General features: G+C 41.4%; 1 protein-coding gene across 1 annotated transcript; it reads left to right on the top strand.

The window, feature by feature from the left end:
- The first annotated feature begins 9,096 nt into the window (after positions 1–9,096).
- Positions 9,097–18,293, top strand: mrap2a (melanocortin 2 receptor accessory protein 2a). Its single transcript, XM_038976614.1, has 3 exons — positions 9,097–9,220; positions 9,853–9,952; positions 17,801–18,293. The coding sequence occupies exons 1-3, from the start codon at positions 9,097–9,099 to the stop codon at positions 18,291–18,293; spliced, it is 717 nt and encodes a 238-aa protein (XP_038832542.1).
- Positions 18,294–20,758: the final 2,465 nt, after the last annotated feature.

The following is a 20,758-nucleotide window of genomic DNA, read 5'->3' as shown; positions in this document are numbered from 1 at the left end:
TTTTTCAATCTTCAATATAGAAATGCTACCAAAAAAAACGTATTAAAACTTGTTACAAATGATGGAGTCACGCATGATTCACCAAATGATATTTTGAAAGAGGAAGTAAAGTACTTTAAGAATATGTTTTCGTTTCAGGCTCCTCCATCTCCACTAACTGAAACTAATTGTATGGATTTTTTTCCTAATAATAATGTAAAATTAACATCTGTACAGAAAGACTCATGTGAAGGCCTAATTACAGAGGAGGAACTACTTGATGCAATTGGGGCCTTTAAGGATGGGAAAACTCCAGGGCTGGATGGCATACCAGTGGAAGTATACAATTTTTTTTTTGATATACTCAAAGGACCATTATTAGCTTGTTTTAACCACTCCTATATAAATTATAGATTATCAGACACGCAACAAGAAGGTGTGATATCATTATTACTGAAACAGGACCCAAGTGGTATATATAAAGATCCAGTCCATTTAAAAAATTGGAGACCTCTTACACTTCAGTGTTGTGATGCAAAAATCCTAGCAAAATGCTTGGCGCATAGAATAAAAAAAGTTTTGTCAGATATTATTCATCCTAATCAGACAGGTTTTTTACATGGACGATACATTGGAGATAATATAAGGCAAGTACTGGAAACAATAGAACACTATGAAATATCGGGGACACTAGGCCTGGTTTTCATAGCTGATTTTGAAAAGGCTTTTGATAAAGTACGACTGGAGTTTATATATAAATGCCTAGAATATTTCAATTTTGGGGAATCTCTTATAAAATGGGTTAAAATTATGTATAGTAACCCTAGGTGTAAAATAGTAAATAATGGCTACATCTCAGAAAGTTTTAAACTATCTAGAGGAGTAAAACAAGGTTGTCCACTATCGGCATATCTATTTATTATTGCCATCGAAATGTTAGCTGTTAAAATTAGATCAAACATTAATATTAAGGGATTAGAAATCCAGGGCCTAAAAACTAAGGTGTCATTGTACGCTGATGATTCATGTTTTCTTTTAAAACCACAACTAGAGTCTCTCCACGGCCTCTTAGAGGATCTAGATACATTTGCTATCCTCTCTGGATTAAAACCAAATTATGAAAAATGTACCATATTACGTATTGGATCACTAAAAAATAGACATTTTACATTGCCATGTAGTTTACCAATTAAATGGTCTGACGGAGATGTGGACATACTCGGTATACAAATCCCAAAAGAAAGAAATGATCTCACTCCAATAAATTTTTATAGAAAGCTAGCAAAAATAGATAAGATCTTGCTACCATGGAAAGGAAAATACCTGTCTATTTGTGGGAAAATCACCCTGATTAACTCTTTAATCATATCACAGTTTACCTATTTGCTTATGGTTTTGCCTACACCTAGTGACCTGCTTTTTAAATTATATGAACAAAAAATATTCAATTTTATTTGGAACGGCAAGCCAGATAAAATTAAAAGGGCCTATTTATATAACGAATATGAATTCGGAGGGCAGAAATTATTAAATATTAAAGCATTAGACCTCTCACTAAAGGCATCAGTCATACAAAAGTTATACTTAAATCCAAACTGGTTCTCTAGTAGATTTGGTACGAATGTCTCATCCTATGTTCAAGAAGGGCCTTTTTCCCTTTATTCAGATTACACCTGCTCACTTTCGGTTGTTTGAAAAGAAATAATCTCCAAAATATCTTTATTTTTTAAACAAGCCTTAGAAAGTTGGTTGCAATTTCAGTTTAATCCACCTGAAAGGACGGAACAAATAGTACAACAAATATTGTGGTTAAATTCAAATATAGTAATTGATAAAAAAAACTGTATTTATCGAAGAAATGTTTAAAAAAGGTATAATTTTTGTGAATGATATCATAAATAGGACTGGTGGAGTAATGTCACACATGCAGCTAACACAGACATATGGAAATGTCTGCTCTACCCAAAATTACAACCAATTAATTGCAGCATTACCACAAAAATGGAAGAGGCAAGTAGAAGGGGAAAAAAGTAAGGAACTTGTATGTCGGCCCTATATTAAAGAACATAAATGGTTAAAGAAAAGTGTGATAAATAAAAACATATACCAATTTAATTTAAGGACCAAAAAACTGAAAAAAAAAAAAAAACAGTTGTGCCATATAAATTGCAAAATAGTTGGGAAGAGATTTTCGATGTACCCATTCCATGGCACATGGTTTATGAATTGATACGCAAAACAACGCCGGATTCAAAACTTCGAATTTTTCAATTTAAATTACTGTACAAAATTCTTGCAACTAATAGAATGTTATATATATGGGGGATACAATCTTCCCAGCTCTGCAGATTCTGCTGTGAGGAGGCAGAGTCATTAGATCATTTATTTTGGTATTGTCCGTATGTAGCTCGTTTTTGGTCACAGGTCCAGGAATGGCTGAAGAATTGCAACATTTGCGTAGAACTAACGCTACAGATAGCAATACTGGGGGATTTGAAAAGCCATAGTCAATCAATCAATAATATAATAATTATTTTAGCAAAAATGTTTATTTTTAATTTACAATCCGTGGAAGCTATGAGAATAGGAAGATTCAAATCTTTTGTGAAGCATCACAGCACAGTTGAAAAATATATGGCAAATAAAAATCCGAAATGGATGATGTTGGAAGATAGATGGGAAGGGTTGAGTGGAGCTGAAGGGTGGGACTAATAACAAGATAAACAATGTAGGGCATACGGGATCTGTGAAATGTGTATAGGTGCGGAGTTTTTGTGAAATAGCACAGTTACAAGTGGAAATCAAACTGGATGGACAACAGAAATAGAGGAAGGACTAAGAACAAACAAGAGAGAACTATTATAAAGTAGACTGTGTCTGTAAAATGTGTATAAGATGTATAAATTGAAGGTAAAAACAGAAATGTTTATCAGTTTACTCCAATTGGGGGATCGGTGGTAGGGTTTGCGGGGAATAATAATAAAGGTATATTCTTTAAAAAAGTATGTATGTCTATATAGGTATGTGTATGTATATATGTGTATATGTATGCATACGTGTATGGATATATATATTTACCCCAAAAAATATGGGGGATTGGAAATGATGCAGACAATTACATTGGAAGCAACATTCTTTCCGCAATATTAAGCTGATCCACCCCTAGAAGAAAAAAAAGAAAAATTACAAAAAAAAATACATGTTGTATAGGATATGATAGATACACTAGTTCTTAATGCAATCGCCGTGTTAGAATTCTAATAATAACTTCATTACCGCATGCAGTTTACGTTATGGCGAGAGCGTGCCCAAAATCTGGGCGCAAACTACTAGTTCACATGTTCGACAGATATATGAAATAGCATCATAAAATGGGTCCTACTTTTGATGATCTTCCATCAGAATGTTGTACAAGGGGTCCTTTGTCGGGAACAATCGTTGTTTGGTATTAGAATGTCCTCTTCTCCAGTCAATTAGCACGGAAAGCTAGCAAAGTGGCGCGAAGCTCTCCTTTGTGAACAAACGCAGACAAAGCAACACGCCTAACGTCCCGAAAAAATTTCAATAATCTAATAAAACTATATTGAAAAAACATACTTTACGATGATATTGTCACATTTATCAAATAAAATCAAAGCCGGAGATATTAGTCGTCTATAACGACAGCTTTACAGAAGGCAATACCAGGTCCCTTCTCGCGCATTCCAGAAAACAGGAAATTGGGGTCACGTCATGCCAAGAGCTTTTATTCGACCTCAGATCATGTTATACACTCCATTTCTTCTCTCACTGCCTGTTGACATCTAGTGGAAGGCGTATGAAGTGCATGTATACTAATAAATATCAAGCACATTTATAGGCAGGCCCTAGAACAGAGCATCGATTTCAGATTTTCCACTTCCTGTCAGGAAGTTTGCTGCAAAATGAGTTCTGTTTTACTCACAGATATAATTCAAACGGTTTTAGAAACTAGAGAGTGTTTTCTATCCAATAGTAATAATAATATGCATATTGTACGAGCAAGAATTGAGTACGAGGCCGTTTGAAATGGGCACCTTTTATCCAGGCTACTCAATACTGCCCCTGCAGCCCAAAGAGGTTAATGCAACCGCCGTGTTAGATTTTTAAAAATAACTTTACCATAACAAACAGCTTACGTTATAGCGAGACAGCGCCCGCAAAAAGGGCGGAAAATAGGACTCAACATTTTCCACAGAAATACGAAATAACATCATAAATTGCTCTTACTTTTGCTGAGCTTCCATCAGAATATTGTACAAGGAGTCCTAGGTCCAGAATAAATCGTTGTTTGGTTTTAGAATGTCCTTTTCTCCTGTCGAATTAGCAACCTTAGCTAGCCATGTGGCGCGAACATGCCCATCTTCTCCTGACGCAAAGAAAGGAAAATTCCAAAAGTCGCAATAAACGTTGAAAAAACTGATACAACTCGGTTGAAAAAAACTACTTTATGATGTTTTTATCACATCTATCAAATAAAATCAGAGCCGGAGATATCCACCGTGTATACCGAACGCTTTTCAGAAGCCAATGTTGATGTCCTTCCCGCGCCTAGGTAGAGAAAGGAAATTCTGGTCACGTCATTCCAAGAGCTCTTGTTCGACCTCACATCAAGCTAGACACCCCATTCCACCTTCCACTGCCTGTTGACATCTAGTGGAAGGCGTATGCAGTGCATGCAAATCCATAAATATTAAGCAATTGAATAGGCAGGCCCTGGAACAGAGCATCGTTTTCAGATTTTTCACTTCCTATCTGGAAGTTTGCTGCCAAATGAGTTCTGTTTTACTCACAGATATAATTCAAACAGTTTTAGAAACTTGAGTGTTTTCTATCCAATAGTAATAATAATATGCATATTGTACGATCTAGAATAGAGTACGAGGCCATTTAAATTGGGCACGATTTTTTCCCAAAGTGAAAACAGCGCCCCCTATTCACAAGAAGTTAAGTGGTCCCAAACCACTTAACAAAAAGCTTCTAGAATGGCTGTCTTTCTGGTCGAATTAAGTGTTCTCCCTTCCTGAGTTATAGTGTGTCCTCTAAGACTCTTTCCACTTCCCCTGTGTTTAGTCTGAAACTGGACGCTAGTCCGTTCAAATCTCTCTCAAAACCTGCCATTCCTGTCTTTGGGTGTGGGATTCCTTCTACTGCCTTTTCCATGTCTCTCTGTGTCCAGGGCCGATAGACCCGAACAATAGGTTCATTGTCACCCTCCCCCGCCTGGGTAATTCTATTAGGGGATACAGACCCTCTCTCTCTGCACTGTCTTCTTCATCATTATAATAATGGGAATCTTTCCTAGGCTTATGTCTATTCTTCTTTCCTACATCGGAGGTTTTTCTGAATAGTCCTGATCGGTTCTGATTCGGTAAATGTGTCTGATATTTCCCCCTGTCCAACTTGTCTTTCTACTTCACTGTCTGGATCTCGGCCCATGCCCCTTCTAACCCAGCCTTACTTAATGCTGCCTTAATCAGTTCCTGCTCCCTCTCTGTCTCTCCATGTTTCTCTGGCTCTACACCCTCTTCTCCCCGATTATAAGCGGGGGGAGGCTCAGCCTGGAGCGGCAATAGCACTCTTCTTTGAGCCACCACCACTTCATCATCGGGGTTTCCCCTCCACGCTTGGTCTACTAGAGAAGGATATAGTTTTTTACTCCCACCCCCGCCCAATTGGCTAACTTTTTCGGCTGCGGGAGCGGAGGGCAGCGTTTCTTGGCTCTCTGTTTCTTTCTTTTTCCTATCCCCTTCTACTCTCATTCTGGCTTCCGAAAGCCAGACCCTAGCTATGTTCAATCCTTGTTTATTCAGCTTTTTTACATCCTTTCCACATTCCTTATGTATCTGTTTTATAAGCGATTCTAGCTTTTCCATATCCAGACGCCCATCAAATGTATACTTTTTCTCCATTTTGGACCGAAATCAATGTTTCTTTTATCTCTCTGTTCCATTAAGCGCTCATCTCCCGTTAATTCCGGGACCTCTTTTGAGGATTTACTACCCATGTTTGATAAATCCTTGCCGTTCCTAGTCACTATGGCATTTACCACTATCTATGTGTATGTATTTCTATGATCTATGTATGTGCTGTTTTTACCGTTTCCTAGTTCCTATAGTTATGTTCTATTGTATTATTTACACCCTCTATGTGTATGTAATGTTTAATGTGTGTTTCTCCTTTCTGGAAACTTTATCTATAGCGTTGACTGTCGATCGGACATTAGGTCTTACCTATACAACTATAAGCTATTACCCAGGAGTCATAAATCCCTAGTTAACCTCTTATTTCGGGTTGTGTCGGAGGGCTTTTAAAGTACCCCAATATCTCGTATCTCACTCCGCTACTTTAGGCTTCCCTCTCCTCCTTTTTGGCCACTATCCATGTGTTGAGTAGGTTCTTATCCTGTTAGTTATTATTTGTACAAGACGTCCGTCTTGTACAGTATCCCAGCTTAATCTCGGGCGAACGGGCCTCAGTTATTAAGTTTAGTTTTATTTATGGTAGCGCACCTTACCTCAGGTCATCGCGGACCTGTTACAACCCAGTGTATATTAGTAATACAAAACCCTGTGTATATTGGTCATACAAAACCCCGGGAATCTGTTTGGAATAGCAAAACTCCTATTATTGATAAATTCTAAACATTTTAGAACATCAAATCAAAGATATCTTAAATCATTCCCCCCAAATTCGAGAATAAAGACTACTGACCTGGTCTCGCAGACTGGGAAAAGCAATGTCGGTTGGATCTAGTCACCGTTCCTGTCAGCCTGGGGTGTATACCAGCCTGTTATAGAGCCCCAATGTCAGGGGACAGGACTTTATTTTATGGGACCACGTCCCGCCCGTGCACGGTTCTCGGCTTGTTACCTTCAGATGACAGGAACAGATATTTAGATCCGGCTCGATGGACCAAATGTTAGAGGAATTTGATTCCTATGTTTTCGTTAACCAATTTAATTATAACAAAGCAAACACTCTGTCCTTTTCTAAGAATTTGTAAGGTTCTTATTTGCATAAAATAGACAAAGACCAGCCACCAAATTAATCAATAGCGTTTATTCTCGAGAGCTCTCCTGTGCATATACAAAACAGTTATTTTTATCCCTTCTCTTCAGCTAACGCACATACATTACACACTATATTTGGATTATCTCCTGAAGTCTCACCACAGTTTATTACCACTTAGCTGACAGTTCCAGTCCCCCCAGATACGGAAAACCTGGAGGGGCTCTCGCTGTCTTATTTTATCTCCACAGAGTTATAGCTGGGTTGGTTCAAACATAGGTTAACGAGTCTCTTTGCTTTCTTTCGGCACACACATACATTCCTTTCTTCCACAATGGTTTTCATTTTTAATTACCCCTTGTCCATGCTACATAACCTATTTCTCATGAACTAACATAATTAATCACTAAAGTAAAAACAGGGTAGAATTCAATTAGTTCTAGTTCTAGTTAAATGTATACATCGTTTAGTCATTTATTCATAAAATACATAACAGTTACACACATACAGAATAGCCAGTATAGCCATGTTAGGCAGATATAGTCTATAATCTGCTGGCATATATAAACTGTAAAAGGGGATCAGAGCATTTACTAATTGTATCTTTCATATTGCCAATAGTAACTGTGTTTTTTATACGTGGCTGCTTTGATAAATGTCTCCTTACTGTGACGCACTTAAGCGTAGTGGGTGCGGAGTCAGAAGGAACTGAGTAGTGCTTTAATAGGCACAGGGAACAAACCAAATACACTACCACACACAAACACAGTGAAAAGAATAAGCCCACACAAAGAGCAGGCGGGCCGACCAGCTTAAATAGCCCCACTAAACGTAAACAAGGAACAGGTGTAACAAATAAGACAAAACCAACAGAAAAGGGGAAAGGGATCGGTGGCAGCTAGTAGACCGGTGACGACGACCGCCGAGCACCGCCCGAACAGGAAGAGGAGCCACCCTCGGTAGGAGTCGTGACACTTACTTTCTTTGAGAAGTTGCTTATGTAGGCTGTTGATCATTTCAGACATAGGGATTTCTCTTTAGTCTTGACCCTCTGGGTGATCAATTAGAGGCATGGACAAGTTGCCCCAGGGTTAAGAATGTGTACTATAATGATCAGCCCAAGCCCATTATGGTTCAGCATTCAACATGAAAATTGCTATCTTACTGTAACTGCAATGTGAGTTCACCCAGTGTAAACATATTTTCTTCTAGATTGATCTTTTTCAAATTGTCTTTTTTTTGGCATCTTTTACATGCGCTACAATGATAGGCCTACACCAATGTTAAAGTGATTGTTCCATTTTCAGCTCAAAATATTCAGCTTAATATCTCCAAAAGCCCTTGCTTGTATAGTGTATTGTGCATCAATTCAGTTCATCTTCACCGCCTGGGGAATATTTAATCCCTAAATAAGACAATGATGAACAAATAGTGATGAATTAAATGTCTCTTCTGAAATCATCCCTTTCAAACATCCACTGATTAATTAACTGCTGAACCTTAGATGAATAATAGCCTGGATTCTGCTGCTTTAATTTCACTCTGTGGCTTCGTGACAATAAAATAGCATATGTTTGACCTTTGAACATGATGGATTATTGACAGTATTCCAAAACACAGATCCAGAACATATTTAAAGCCACTCGCGCCTTTGCATAAATATTTTCATTGATGGATAAGATCACTCCAGATCGCAGTCCCCTTTTTCAAAAAAAAAGTGTAGGCCACATATCCTACCTACCGCTCTCCATTTCACCGTCCTCCAACTCATTATTGCTCTGCGCATCCAAGCCAAGCGCACGAGTCCGAAAGCAATACAAGATGATGTCAATGGACAGGCGCACCCTCGTTCCGAATCCAGAGAGAGAGAGAGAGAGCGCGCGCCGTGTAAGCACATAGCTGCGCGTGGTGAAGTTTAGTATACCTCATATAATAACTGTGTTATTGAACGGAGTCAATTCCAGAAATCCTCGCCTACTTCGCTAGATTTATTTTATTTTATTGGTGTTGGGGAATAAAACTGTCTCACTTAACGTTCGCCTTTTTCGTTTTTCTTTAGTCCGCCTGCGCTCTTGGATCTTTTTGGAGATGTCTGAGTTTAACCACTCAAATCTATCAGGCGGAAACGCTCCAGACCCGGACTACAAGTGGACATATGAGTATTACGACGATGATGAGCCTGTTTCGTTCGAGGGACTCAAAGCGCACCGATGTAAGTACAGGATCTCAGTTTACAGTCCTGTGCTCCCCCTCCATCCCTTTCACCCATCTTCTCTGCGTTACGCATGCATGACTTTATTGTAGAAGTGAACTGTGATTAAATCATGTGTGTATGTATTTATACGTGAGAATTGCCATGGCTCATTGCATCGCATTCATATTTGTGGCTTGAAGTTAAAGTTAAGTATAGCAGATATTCTTCATAATGACAAATAGGTAGAGGGTGTGTGTGGTTTATGAGAGCTAGAGAGAGAGAGGAGGGGGGGGGGGCCTTAGAGTGTAAACCCTGCAGAGAAATATAAGCATGTCAATGCTGAGTGTCTGAGTAAGGGAGTTCCTTGTTTAGGCCTGTATGTGTGTCCGCCTTTTAACATTAGACACATACACAATCAATACATTTATTTTTCCTCTAGAATAACATGCACCAATCAATGTCAACCCAGTCTAGACATAATACATTTTCATAACCCTCCCCCCTCTCTCTCTCCCCCTCTTCTCCATCTCATTGTGCTTAAAATACTGTTGTTTTTGTCATGCTGTAGATATAATGACATATAATGACCTACTATACATTGGAACTAAAACATGTATTTGACCTGTCAATCAAGTCTTGTTGTGTTGCAGACTCCATCGTGATAGGCTTCTGGGTGGGCCTGGCTGTCTTTGTCATCTTCATGTTCTTTGTCCTGACGCTTCTCACCAAGACAGGAGCTCCACATCCCGAGTGAGTCTCCTTATCAACCAGCCATCACATGTCAATCAAGTGAATTACTTAGCAATCCACCAACTTCCAGTGCCTCTTAACATGTGCGCAATTATTTTCCACAGTAGGTAAATGGCAGACAGTGTGACTGGTCCATGTTCCACATTTCATGGTGCTTTTAGGACCATGGATAGCACCATGGTGGTTCAGCAGCACGGACAGTTTCTTAGCATGCCCAATTATTTATCACACCAGGTAAATAACATTGGCAGTGTGGCTGTTCATATTCCAAGTTTTGTGGTACTTTCTTTTCAGCACCGTGGACAGCACCAGGCGTGTTAGTGGCAGAGCCTTACACAGGCTGTGGTTAGTTCTGCTTCAGCACCACAGAGAGCGCCTGGTTCAGAGTGTCTCTTGGTTTTCCTCTCTGTAAATGAGACAATTCTCCCTCCCAGTCTCAGTGCACTCTGATGTTTGATGCCATCTTAGTAAAGGATTCTAATTATCAGCAGCCCTCTTCCCTTTTATCCATGGTTGTAGCATATGTCTCATTTGCACACCGTGCTTGCTCTCTCTCTCTCGCGCGCGCTCTCTCTGTCAGCTCCCTCTTTTTTTCTTACTATACGCTCTGCTTTGATCCTTCTTTCTTTCTCCTTTTCAGTCAGAGATCTCTCCCTTGGTGGTCCCCCCCTCTCTTCCCCCTCCCTCAATGCCCTGTTTCTCTCCCACTCCGCTCATCTCTCTCTCTAGCCTCGTGCAAACAAACTGCGGTAATCTGTATGCGTTCCGGTGGAAGTCCAGTCATTTCAATGGTAGGCGAGCCGCGCCGCTGCAGCTCATCTTTCGAACTAGAGCTTTCAACTATGTGTTTATGGGATAGCATCAAGACATTTTCGACAGGTCAATACATTTACTTGAAAAACTACAAGATCAAAGTTTATGATGTTTATACATTTATGCAATTATGTGGTAACGCTTCACTTAACCTGTTTGGCGTGCAAGCCCGACGTCGGTACACTTATGACAACAGCCAGCTCAAAGTGCAGGGCGCGAAATTCAAAAGATATTTTTTTTTAATATTTAACTTTCACACATTAACAAGTCCAAGACACCAGATGAAAGGTACACATCTTGTGAATCAAGCCAACATGTCCGATTTTTAAAATGTTTTACAGGGAAGACACAATATGTAAATCTATTAGCTAACCACGTTAGCAAAAGACACCATTTTTCATTACTCCACCAGTTATTTACTCCATCAGTAGCTATCACAAATTCGACCAAATAAAGATATAAATAGCCACTAACCAAGAAACAAATTCATCAGATGACAGTCTGATAACATATTTATTGTATAGCATATGTTTTGTTAGAAAAATGTGCATATTTCAGGTATAAATCATAGTTTACATTGCAGCTACAGTCAGAAATTGCACCGAAAGCAGACAGAAAAATTACAGACACCAACGCCAAATAACTAAATACTCATCATAAAACATTTCTGAAAAATACATAGTGTACAGCAATTGAAAGACAGGCATCTTGTGATTCCAGACAATATTTCCGATTTATCAAGTGTTTTACAGCGAAAACAAAATGTAGCGTTATATTAGCTTAGCACAATAGCCAGAAACACTTGGGCGCCGGCGACTACGGCAGATATATGAAATAACATCATAAAATGGGTCTTACTTTTGCTGATCTTTCATCAGAATGTTGGACAAGGTGTCCTTTGTCCAGAACAGTCGTTGTTTGGATTCAGAACGGACACTTTCCCTCTTCTTTTAGCAAGCGCGCTAGCCGGGTGCCACGACACTCTCCATGTCAACAAACGGAAGAGAACGGAACACAGCAAAACTCCCGAAAAAAATTCAATAATCTGATGAAACCATATTGAAAAAACATACTTTACGATGATATGGTGACATGTATCAAATAAAATCAAAGCCGGAGATTGTAGTCGCCTATAACGGAAGCTAAACAAAAGGCAATCACACTGTCCAGCTCGCGCTATTCAGAGTACCGAAAATGGTGGACACGAGATTCCAAGATGATGTGTTCCAACTCAGATCGAGATAATCACCTCATTTCTTCTCTCACAGCCTCTTGACAACCAGAGGAAGGTGTATGACGTGTATGTATACTAATAGGTCTTGAGCCCATTTATAGGCATGAAGAAGAACAGAGCATCGATTTCAGACGTTCCACTTCCTGGTCAGGAAAAGTGCTGCAGAATGAGTTCTGTTTCACTCAGAGAAATAATTCAAACGGTTTTAGAAACTAGAGAGTGTTTTCTATCCAATAGTAATAATAATATGCATATTGTACGAGCAAGAATTGAGTACGAGGCCGTTTGAAATGGGCACGATTTAACTGGCTACTCAATACTGCCCCTTGCAGCCATAAGAAGTTTTAACACCCAGTGTTATTAAAAGGTCATAACCATGTCATGATGTCATAAGAGCTGACATAACTTGTCATAACCTGTCATAATATTGTCACAACACTGTCATGACCCATATATTTACACCTGTTATGACAAATATTGTTTTTTTTAATGGTTGGTTATGACACCTACATAAGAGTGTGAAAACCTACATTTATTCAAATTGGTTTTTTTCCTGACAAAAAGTTTCCTTTCATTTGAAAGTTTGTCTCTTAAATCCTTTGTTGTTGTTGTAATGAATTCTTTACAGTCATGTTTTTTTTCATCATATTTTATTTAACTTGTAGAAAATACACTTTATGACACTGTCATGAAGCATTATGACCATCCTGTGTCACTTTACATGGACTAAGACAATACACTTTATGACAAAGTCAAGAAGCATTATGACCATCATAATCATATAAGCCAGATAAGACTATCACTTACGTGTGTTGTCCTGCTCCTGAAATCTGCTCCTGCATTCATCCCTGTAAACAACAGAGCACTGGGGTAGGTGCATGTCTGACATCAATGTGTGTGCAATTACAATAATAATTTAACAACGTTAATAAATAAATATATATACAGTACCAGTCAAAAGTTTGGACACACCTACTCATTCAAGAGTTTTTTTTTGTTTTTGTTTTAAACAATTTTCTACATTGTAGAATAATTGTTCAGACATCAAAACTATGAAATAACACATATGGAATCATGTAGTAACCAAAAAAGTGTTAAACCCAAATATATTTTATATTTGAGATTCTTCAAATAGCCACCACTCTTGTGTAGGTGTCATATCCAGTCATAAAATAACTACTGTGGTAGGTTTTGTGGGTTTTGACACTCTTGTGTAGGTGTCATAACCAGTCATAAAATAACTACTGTGGTAGGTTTTGTGGGGTTTGACACTCTTGTGTAGGTGTCATAACCAGCCATAAAATAACTACTGTGGTAGGTTTTGTGGGTTTTGACACTCTTGTGTAGGTGTCATAACCAGTCATAAAATAACTACTGTGGTAGGTTTTGTGGGTTTTGACACTCTTGTGTAGGTGTCATAACCAGCCATAAAATAACTACTGTGGTAGGTTTTGTGGGTTTTGACACTCTTGTATAGGTGTCATAACCAGTCATAAAATAACTACTGTGGTAGGTTTTGTGGGTTTTGACACTCTTGTGTAGGTGTCATAACCAGCCATAAAATAACTACTGTGGTAGGTTTTGTGGGTTTTGACACTCTTGTGTAGGTGTCATAACCAGCCATAAAATAACTACTGTGGTAGGTTTTGTGGGTTTTGACACTCTTGTGTAGGTGTCATAACCAGTCATAAAATAACTACTGTGGTAGGTTTTGTGGGTTTTGACACTCTTGTGTAGGTGTCATAACCAGCCATAAAATAACTACTGTGGTAGGTTTTGTGGGTTTTGACACTCTTGTGTAGGTGTCATAACCAGTCATAAAATAACTACTGTGGTAGGTTTTGTGGGTTTTGACACTCTTGTGTAGGTGTCATAACCAGTCATAAAATAACTACTGTGGTAGGTTTTGTGGGTTTTGACACTCTTGTGTAGGTGTCATAACCAGCCATAAAATAACTACTGTGGTAGGTTTTGTGGGTTTTGACACTCTTGTGTAGGTGTCATAACCAGTCATAAAATAACTACTGTGGTAGGTTTTGTGGGTTTTGACACTCTTGTGTAGGTGTCATAACCAGCCATAAAATAACTACTGTGGTAGGTTTTGTGGGGTTTGACACTTTTATGTGGGTATCATAACCAGTCATAAAATAACACAGGTCACAACAGGTCTATATATATTTTATCATGACAGTGTTATGATCATATTATACCAAGTTATGACAAGTTATGTCAGCTGTTATTACATATTATGACATGGTTATGACCGTGTCATAACCTGTTATGATGCTGGGTGTCAAATAAAGTGTTACCTATCATGTTTTATGTATTATATCGCTATTGGTGATTTTATTTATAATACAGTTGTGGGATGTAGCCTGTTGTTACACACACCTGGCATGTGGCTGAAAGATAATTAATAACACTTCCATGTTGTGTGATTCTGATTGTGGTGATGCCATGCATAGATTACAACACGTACGGCAATGTGATGATGCAGTCTGTTTGCATGCGGTGTCTGAGTTCTATTTCTCTTGGAGCTTCATCCCCTCTCTCTCTACCACTCTCCCTTTTCTCAACTCTCTCTAAGCTGATTCTTTCTTTAAGCTCAGTTTTCCCCGGTGAACGTTTTATGCTGCTCTCTGAACCACCCTTATCCCTGTGTGTGTGGCAGCTGCCACGGCTCTCTCATTAGCTGCCAGAGAGCTGAGCCCCTGAGTCTGTATGTATCTGTTCCTCTGGAGTGGATCTCTGCCAGGCTCAGCTGAGGCTCAGCTCTGGGATCCCTTACAGACAAACCTCACTGCCTTGCAGACAGACCTCACTGCCTTCCAGACAGACCTCACTGCCTTCCAGACAAACCTCACTGCCTTCCAGACAGACCTCACTGCCTTCCAGACAGATCTCACTGCCTTCCAGACAAACCTCACTGGCTTGCTGATGAAAACAAACAGCCTGCAGGGATCAGTGACTGATCTGCATGCTGCTCTACCTTGATACGTCCCAGGCTCTATCTATTGCAGGACCACAGCACAGGAAGCAGGATGGCAGTTAATGCATTTAATGTGACCAACTAGTTAAGGCTGGAAATCTGTCTCTGTGTGTGTGAATATAACAACAAATGAAAGAGTAAATGATACCCATCAGCCTCCCTGAATCTTGTATTTCCAATTGTAGCCCAGTGTGTGCGTGTGCGTGCGCATGCATGGTTGTATGCGTGTGCATGGGTGTGTTGAGGTCACATCAGGCTTCTCTTCTTTATGGCTACGTTTAGACAGGCATCCCAATTCTGATCTTATTTTCAGTAATTGGTAGTTTTATCATTTAGATCAGCTCTGAATAGGATCTGATGTGAAATGATCTGAAATGATTGGTCAAAAAGCCAATAACTGGGGCAAAATTTTTTAATTGGGCTGCCTGTCTAAACACAGCCTATTAGGCCCTAAGTGAATGTGAGAGCTGATGAGTGCTGGCTGCTGAGTAGAGGAGCTAATTGTCTTGCTTTGTTCAGTAATGGAGGTCAGGGGGCATCAAGGGGCCCCACCAGGGCTAAGCCTGTTAACCTCCCAGGTTTGCTGATCACAGCGCTCCACTGCTCTAGTCCAACGCCATGACATCCATTTACTCAGCTTTCTCTCTTCCTCCCTCTCTTTTCCTCTCTCTCTCTCTGCCTGCTTCAATGCAGCTATATACTGAGCTGAGCTAAAGCCAAAAAATAAAGACACCCGCTAAGAGGATAGAAATATGGTGTTGAGCCAATAGACACAGGAGCGCCAACATACACAGAATTAGCGCACGGACACGGAACACACAGCTCTTTCCAAACATGCATTGATTATTCAATCCAGACTTGTTTGTTTGAGCATGAATGAAGAGTCATATGCCCCAAAAGGGAATACATGATACCCTCTTTTACCTACCATCCATGTCTCTTTCTTCCCTCTCCCAGTCCTCTCTTAACTAACATCCATGTCTCTTTCTTCCCTCTCCCTGTCCTCTCTTACCTAACATCCATGTCTTTCTTCCCTCTCCCTGTCCTCTCTAACCTAACATCCATGTCTCTTTCTTCCCTCTCCCTGACCTCTCTTACCTAACATCCATGTCTCTTTCTTCCCTCTCCCTGTCCTCTCTTACCTAACATCCATGTCTCTTTCTTCCCTCTCCCTGTCCTCTCTTACCTAACATCCATGTCTTTCTTCCCTCTCCCTGTCCTCTCTAACCTAACATCCATGTCTTTCTTCCCTCTCCGTCCTCTCTTACCTAACATCAATGTCTCTTTTCTTCCCTCTCCCTGTCCTCTTACCTAACATCCATGTCTTTCTTCCTCTCCCGGTTCTCTCTTACCTAACATCCATGTCTTTCTTCCCTCTCCCTGTCCTCTCTTACCTAACATCCATGTCTTTCTTCCCTCTCCCTGTACTCTCTTACCTAACATCCATGTCTTTCTTCCCTCTCCTTGTCCTCTCTTACCTAACATCTATGTCTTTCTTCCCTCTCCCTGTCCTCTCTTACCTAACATCAATGTCTCTTTCTTCCTCTCCCGGTCCTCTCTTACCTAACATCCATGTCTTTCTTCCTCTCCCGGTTCTCTCTTACCTAACATCCATGTCTTTCTTCCCTCTCCCTGTCCTCTCTTACCTAACATCCATGTCTTTCTTCCCTCTCCCTGTCCTCTCTTACCTAACATCCATGTCTTTCTTCCCTATCCCTGTCCTCTCTTACCTAACATCCATGTCTTTCTTCCCTCTCCCTGTCCTCTTTAACCTAACATCCGTGTCTTTCTTCCCTCTCCCTGTCCTCTCTTACCTAACATCCGTGTCTTTCTTCCCTCTCCCTGTCCTCTCTTACCTAACATCCGTGTCTTTCTTCCCTCTCACTGTCCTCTCTTACCTCACATCCATGTCTTTCTTCCCTCTCCCTGTCCTCTCTTACCTAACATCCATGTCTTTCTTCCCTCTCCCTGTCCTCTCTTACCTAACATCCATGTCTTTCTTCCCTATCCCTGTCCTCTCTTACCTAACATCCATGTCTTTCTTCCCTCTCCCTGTCCTCTTTAACCTAACATCCGTGTCTTTCTTCCCTCTCCCTGTCCTCTCTTACCTAACATCCGTGTCTTTCTTCCCTCTCCCTGTCCTCTCTTACCTAACATCCGTGTCTTTCTTCCCTCTCCCTGTCCTCTCTTACCTAACATCCATGTCTTTCTTCCCTCTCCCTGTCCTCTCTTACCTAACATCAATGTCTCTTTCTTCCTCTCACAGTCCTCTCTTACCTAACATCCATGTCTTTCTTCCCTCTCCCACCTAACATCCATGTCTTTCTTCCCTATCCCTGTCCTCTCTTACCTAACATCCATGTCTTTCTTCCCTCTCCCTGTCCTCTCTAACCTAACATCCATGTCTTTCTTCCCTCTTACCTAACATCCATGTCTTTCTTCCTCTCCCGGTTCTCTCTTACCTAACATCCATGTCTTTCTTCCCTATCCCTGTCCTCTCTTACCTAACATCCATGTCTTTCTTCCCTCTCCCTGTCCTCTCTTACCTAACATCTATGTCTTTCTTCCCTCTCCCTGTCCTCTCTTACCTAACATCCATGTCTTTCTTCCCTCTCCCTGTCCTCTCTTACCTAACATCCATGTCTTTCTTCCCTCTCACTGTCCTTTTACCTAACATCCATGTCTCTTTCTTCCCTCTCCCTATCCTCCATGATTCTGATTAAGGCAACTTATATTTTTCACTTTAATTGTGAGGTAGTCACACCTATTTCTTTTCTAATACACTCCTGGTCCTCAACTGTCCCCCATCTAGAGGAGCTGAGCCCTGTAAGAAGCGTGTTCGTCTGACCAGCTGTGTGGAGGACCTCCGCCCACCTGCAGACCCTGACAACCGGCCCTGCCTCCAACTGGACTCCTCTCTCAGCCGCTCCCTCTTCCACTGCTACATCAATGAGGAACAGGCCCAGGGGGGGTCCAGGCCTAGAGCTGGAGCAGGAGCTGTGGGAGCACCCAGTGGAGGGCTGGTCCAGGGGCCGGGGCGAGGCAGGTCAGGCAGCCCAGAGGAGGGGGTGGTGGTGGGGATGGAAGTAGGTGTCAGCCGTGCCCTGCAAGGGGCTGCCATGTTGGGGGGGAACCGGACTGACCACAGAGAAGCAATGTCCCTGTCCCACTTCAACATCCCTAACGTTGTGGACTCCGAGCACAGCTCCACCCTGGGGGCAGACGATCTGCTGCTGGGGGAGCCACCAATCATCATGGAGGGGGAGTGTCATCGGCCCCACAGCGCACATCACATGATGGACTAAGGTACCCTCTACTTCCTGGGGAACCACCAATCATCCTAGAGGGGGAGTGTCATTCCCATGGGGTCCATCACACGATTGACTGGGGGAACCACCAATCATCCTAGAGGGGGAGTGTCATTGGCCACGTAGCGCCCTTCAGAAGATGGACTGTCCTGCCATCACATAATAGACTATGGTCCTGCTTACTTCTCACACCCACCTCCGTTAGGACATTATAGATAATTATGAGGACATCACAGGACTCACCAGCCTTATATAGAGAGTTGTGTCAACCGAATTCATGGAGGTTCAAATAAATCCTAATCTAACATTCTGTGTTGTGCCAGTCATGTACAGTGCAAGCTCTCCTAATTAGGCTGTGGTTCCAGCTTCTCACACCACCTCCATTGTGAGGACATTCTGGATTATTCTGGATCCTCCTACAGTAACTGTACCTCCTGACATTTTCATTCTGTTCAGATTTGGTTCTAGCTAAAATACTGTACAGTCAAAATATATAAACATTTAATGTTAATTAACAATACAGAGTTAAATATACATATGTGATATGCCCTACTTTTCAAATCTTTATGTCAACAAGGTTGCCTACGCAGAGCCAGAACTTGTGACGCCACATCTCAACGCTAAACTGGAAGTCCAGCTTCATCAAGTTGATTAGAATGTTTTTTGTATTTAACCTTTATTTAACTAGGAAGTGAGTTAAGAAAAAAATATAATTTACAATGACAGCCTACCCCGGCCAAATCCTCCCCTAACCCGGACGACGGTGGGCCAATTGTGCGCCGCCCTATGGGACTCCCGATGACTGAACCCGGAACTGTAGAGACGCCTCTAGCAGTGCCTTAGACCGCTGCGCCACTCGGTCCCCCCGTATAGTGGTGGAGGCCTTGCAGGAATCAGTTAAGGGGATGGAGACAACAGAAGAGGTAAGGAGAATTTGATACAACAACCAAAATGCACCAGAAAGGCAAGACTCTTCTCTTGGGTTTTCAATTCAACAGCCGTCTGAATGTTGTCCTTGTTCAGTACTAATCGTAGCACACCTGTTCCTCACTATAAACTGTCATAGACATAACTTTTTATATACCATGCTTTGCTCCTGTCAATGCTTTACTTACATGTCATATCAGTCTCGTCTGCCAAGTCTATAGAAGGTTGTGACTACATAAAACTAAACTCAGCAAAGATAATTCGTAAAAATCCAAATAACTTAATAGATATTCATTGCAAAGGGTTTCCCATGCTTGTTCAATAAACCATACACAATTAATGAACATGCACCTGTGGAACGGTCGTTAAGACACTAACAGCTTACAGACGGTAGGCAATTAAGGTCACAGTTATGAAAACGTAGGACACTAAAGAGGCCTTTCTACTGACTCTGAAAAACACCAAAAGAAAGATGCCCAGGGTCCCTGCCTTAGGCATGAGGACTGCAGATGTGGCCAGGGCAATAAATTGCAATGTCCGTGAGACGCCTAAGACAGCGCTACAGGGAGACAGGATGGACAGCTGATCGTCCTCACAGTGGCAGACCACATGTAACAACACCTGCACAGGATCGGTACATCCAAACATCACACCTGCGGGTCAGGTACAGGATGGCAACAACAACTGCCCGAGTTATACCAGGAACGCACAATCCTCCATCAGTGCTCAGACTGTCCGCAATAGGCTGAGAGAGGCTGGACTGAGGGAATGTAGGCCTGTTGTGAGGCAGGTCCTCACCAGACATCACCGGCAACAACGTCACCTATGGGCACAAACCCATCGTCTCTGGACCAGACAGGACTGGAAAAAAGGGCTCTTCACTGACTAGTCTCGGTTTTGTCTCATCAAGGGTGATGGTCATATTCGCGTTTATCGTAGAAGGAATGAGCGTTACACTGAGGCCTGTACTCTGGAGCGGGATCGATTTGGAGGTGGAGGGTCCGTCATGGTCTGGGGTGGTGTGTCACAGCATCATCGGACTGAGCTTGTTGTCATTGCAGGCAATCTCAACGCTGTGAGTTACAGGGAAGACATCCTCCTCCCTCATGTGGTACCCTTCCTGCAGGCTCATCCTGACATTACCCTCCAGCATGATAATGCCATCAACCATACTTCTTATTCTGTGCGTGATTTCCTGCAAGACCGGAATGTCAGTGTTCTGCCATGGCCAGTGAAGAGCCCGGATCTCAACCTCATTGAGCACGTCTGGGAACTGTTGGATCGGAGGGTGAGGGCTAATCCCCCTCAGAAATGTACGGGAACTTGCAGGTGCCTTGGTGGAAGAGTGGGGTAACATCTCACAGCAAGAACTGGCAAATCTGGTGCAGTCCATGAGGAGATGCACTGCAGTACTTAATGCAGCTGGTGGCCACACCAGATACTGACTGTTACTTTTGACCCCCCCTTTGTTCAGGGACACATTATTCAATTTCTGTGGAACTTCTTCACTTTGTCTCAGTTGTTGAATCTTATTA

Source organism: Salvelinus namaycush, chromosome 37 (genome assembly GCF_016432855.1).
Source record: "Salvelinus namaycush isolate Seneca chromosome 37, SaNama_1.0, whole genome shotgun sequence".
In the NCBI taxonomy this organism is placed as follows: Eukaryota; Metazoa; Chordata; class Actinopteri; order Salmoniformes; family Salmonidae; genus Salvelinus; species Salvelinus namaycush.
Note: the sequence above shows the minus strand (reverse complement) of the source record. Positions and strands in the feature narration are given on the sequence as shown.

Bases quoted from the DNA above. Each gene is read 5' to 3' on its own strand.
- mrap2a (XM_038976614.1), top strand. From the start codon at position 9,097: ATGTCTGAGTTTAACCACTCAAATCTATCAGGCGGAAACGCTCCAGAC. The intron at 9,221-9,852 runs GTAAGTACAGGA...GTTGTGTTGCAG, and splicing joins GGGACTCAAAGCGCACCGAT to ACTCCATCGTGATAGGCTTC. The intron at 9,953-17,800 runs GTGAGTCTCCTT...TCCCCCATCTAG, and splicing joins ACAGGAGCTCCACATCCCGA to AGGAGCTGAGCCCTGTAAGA.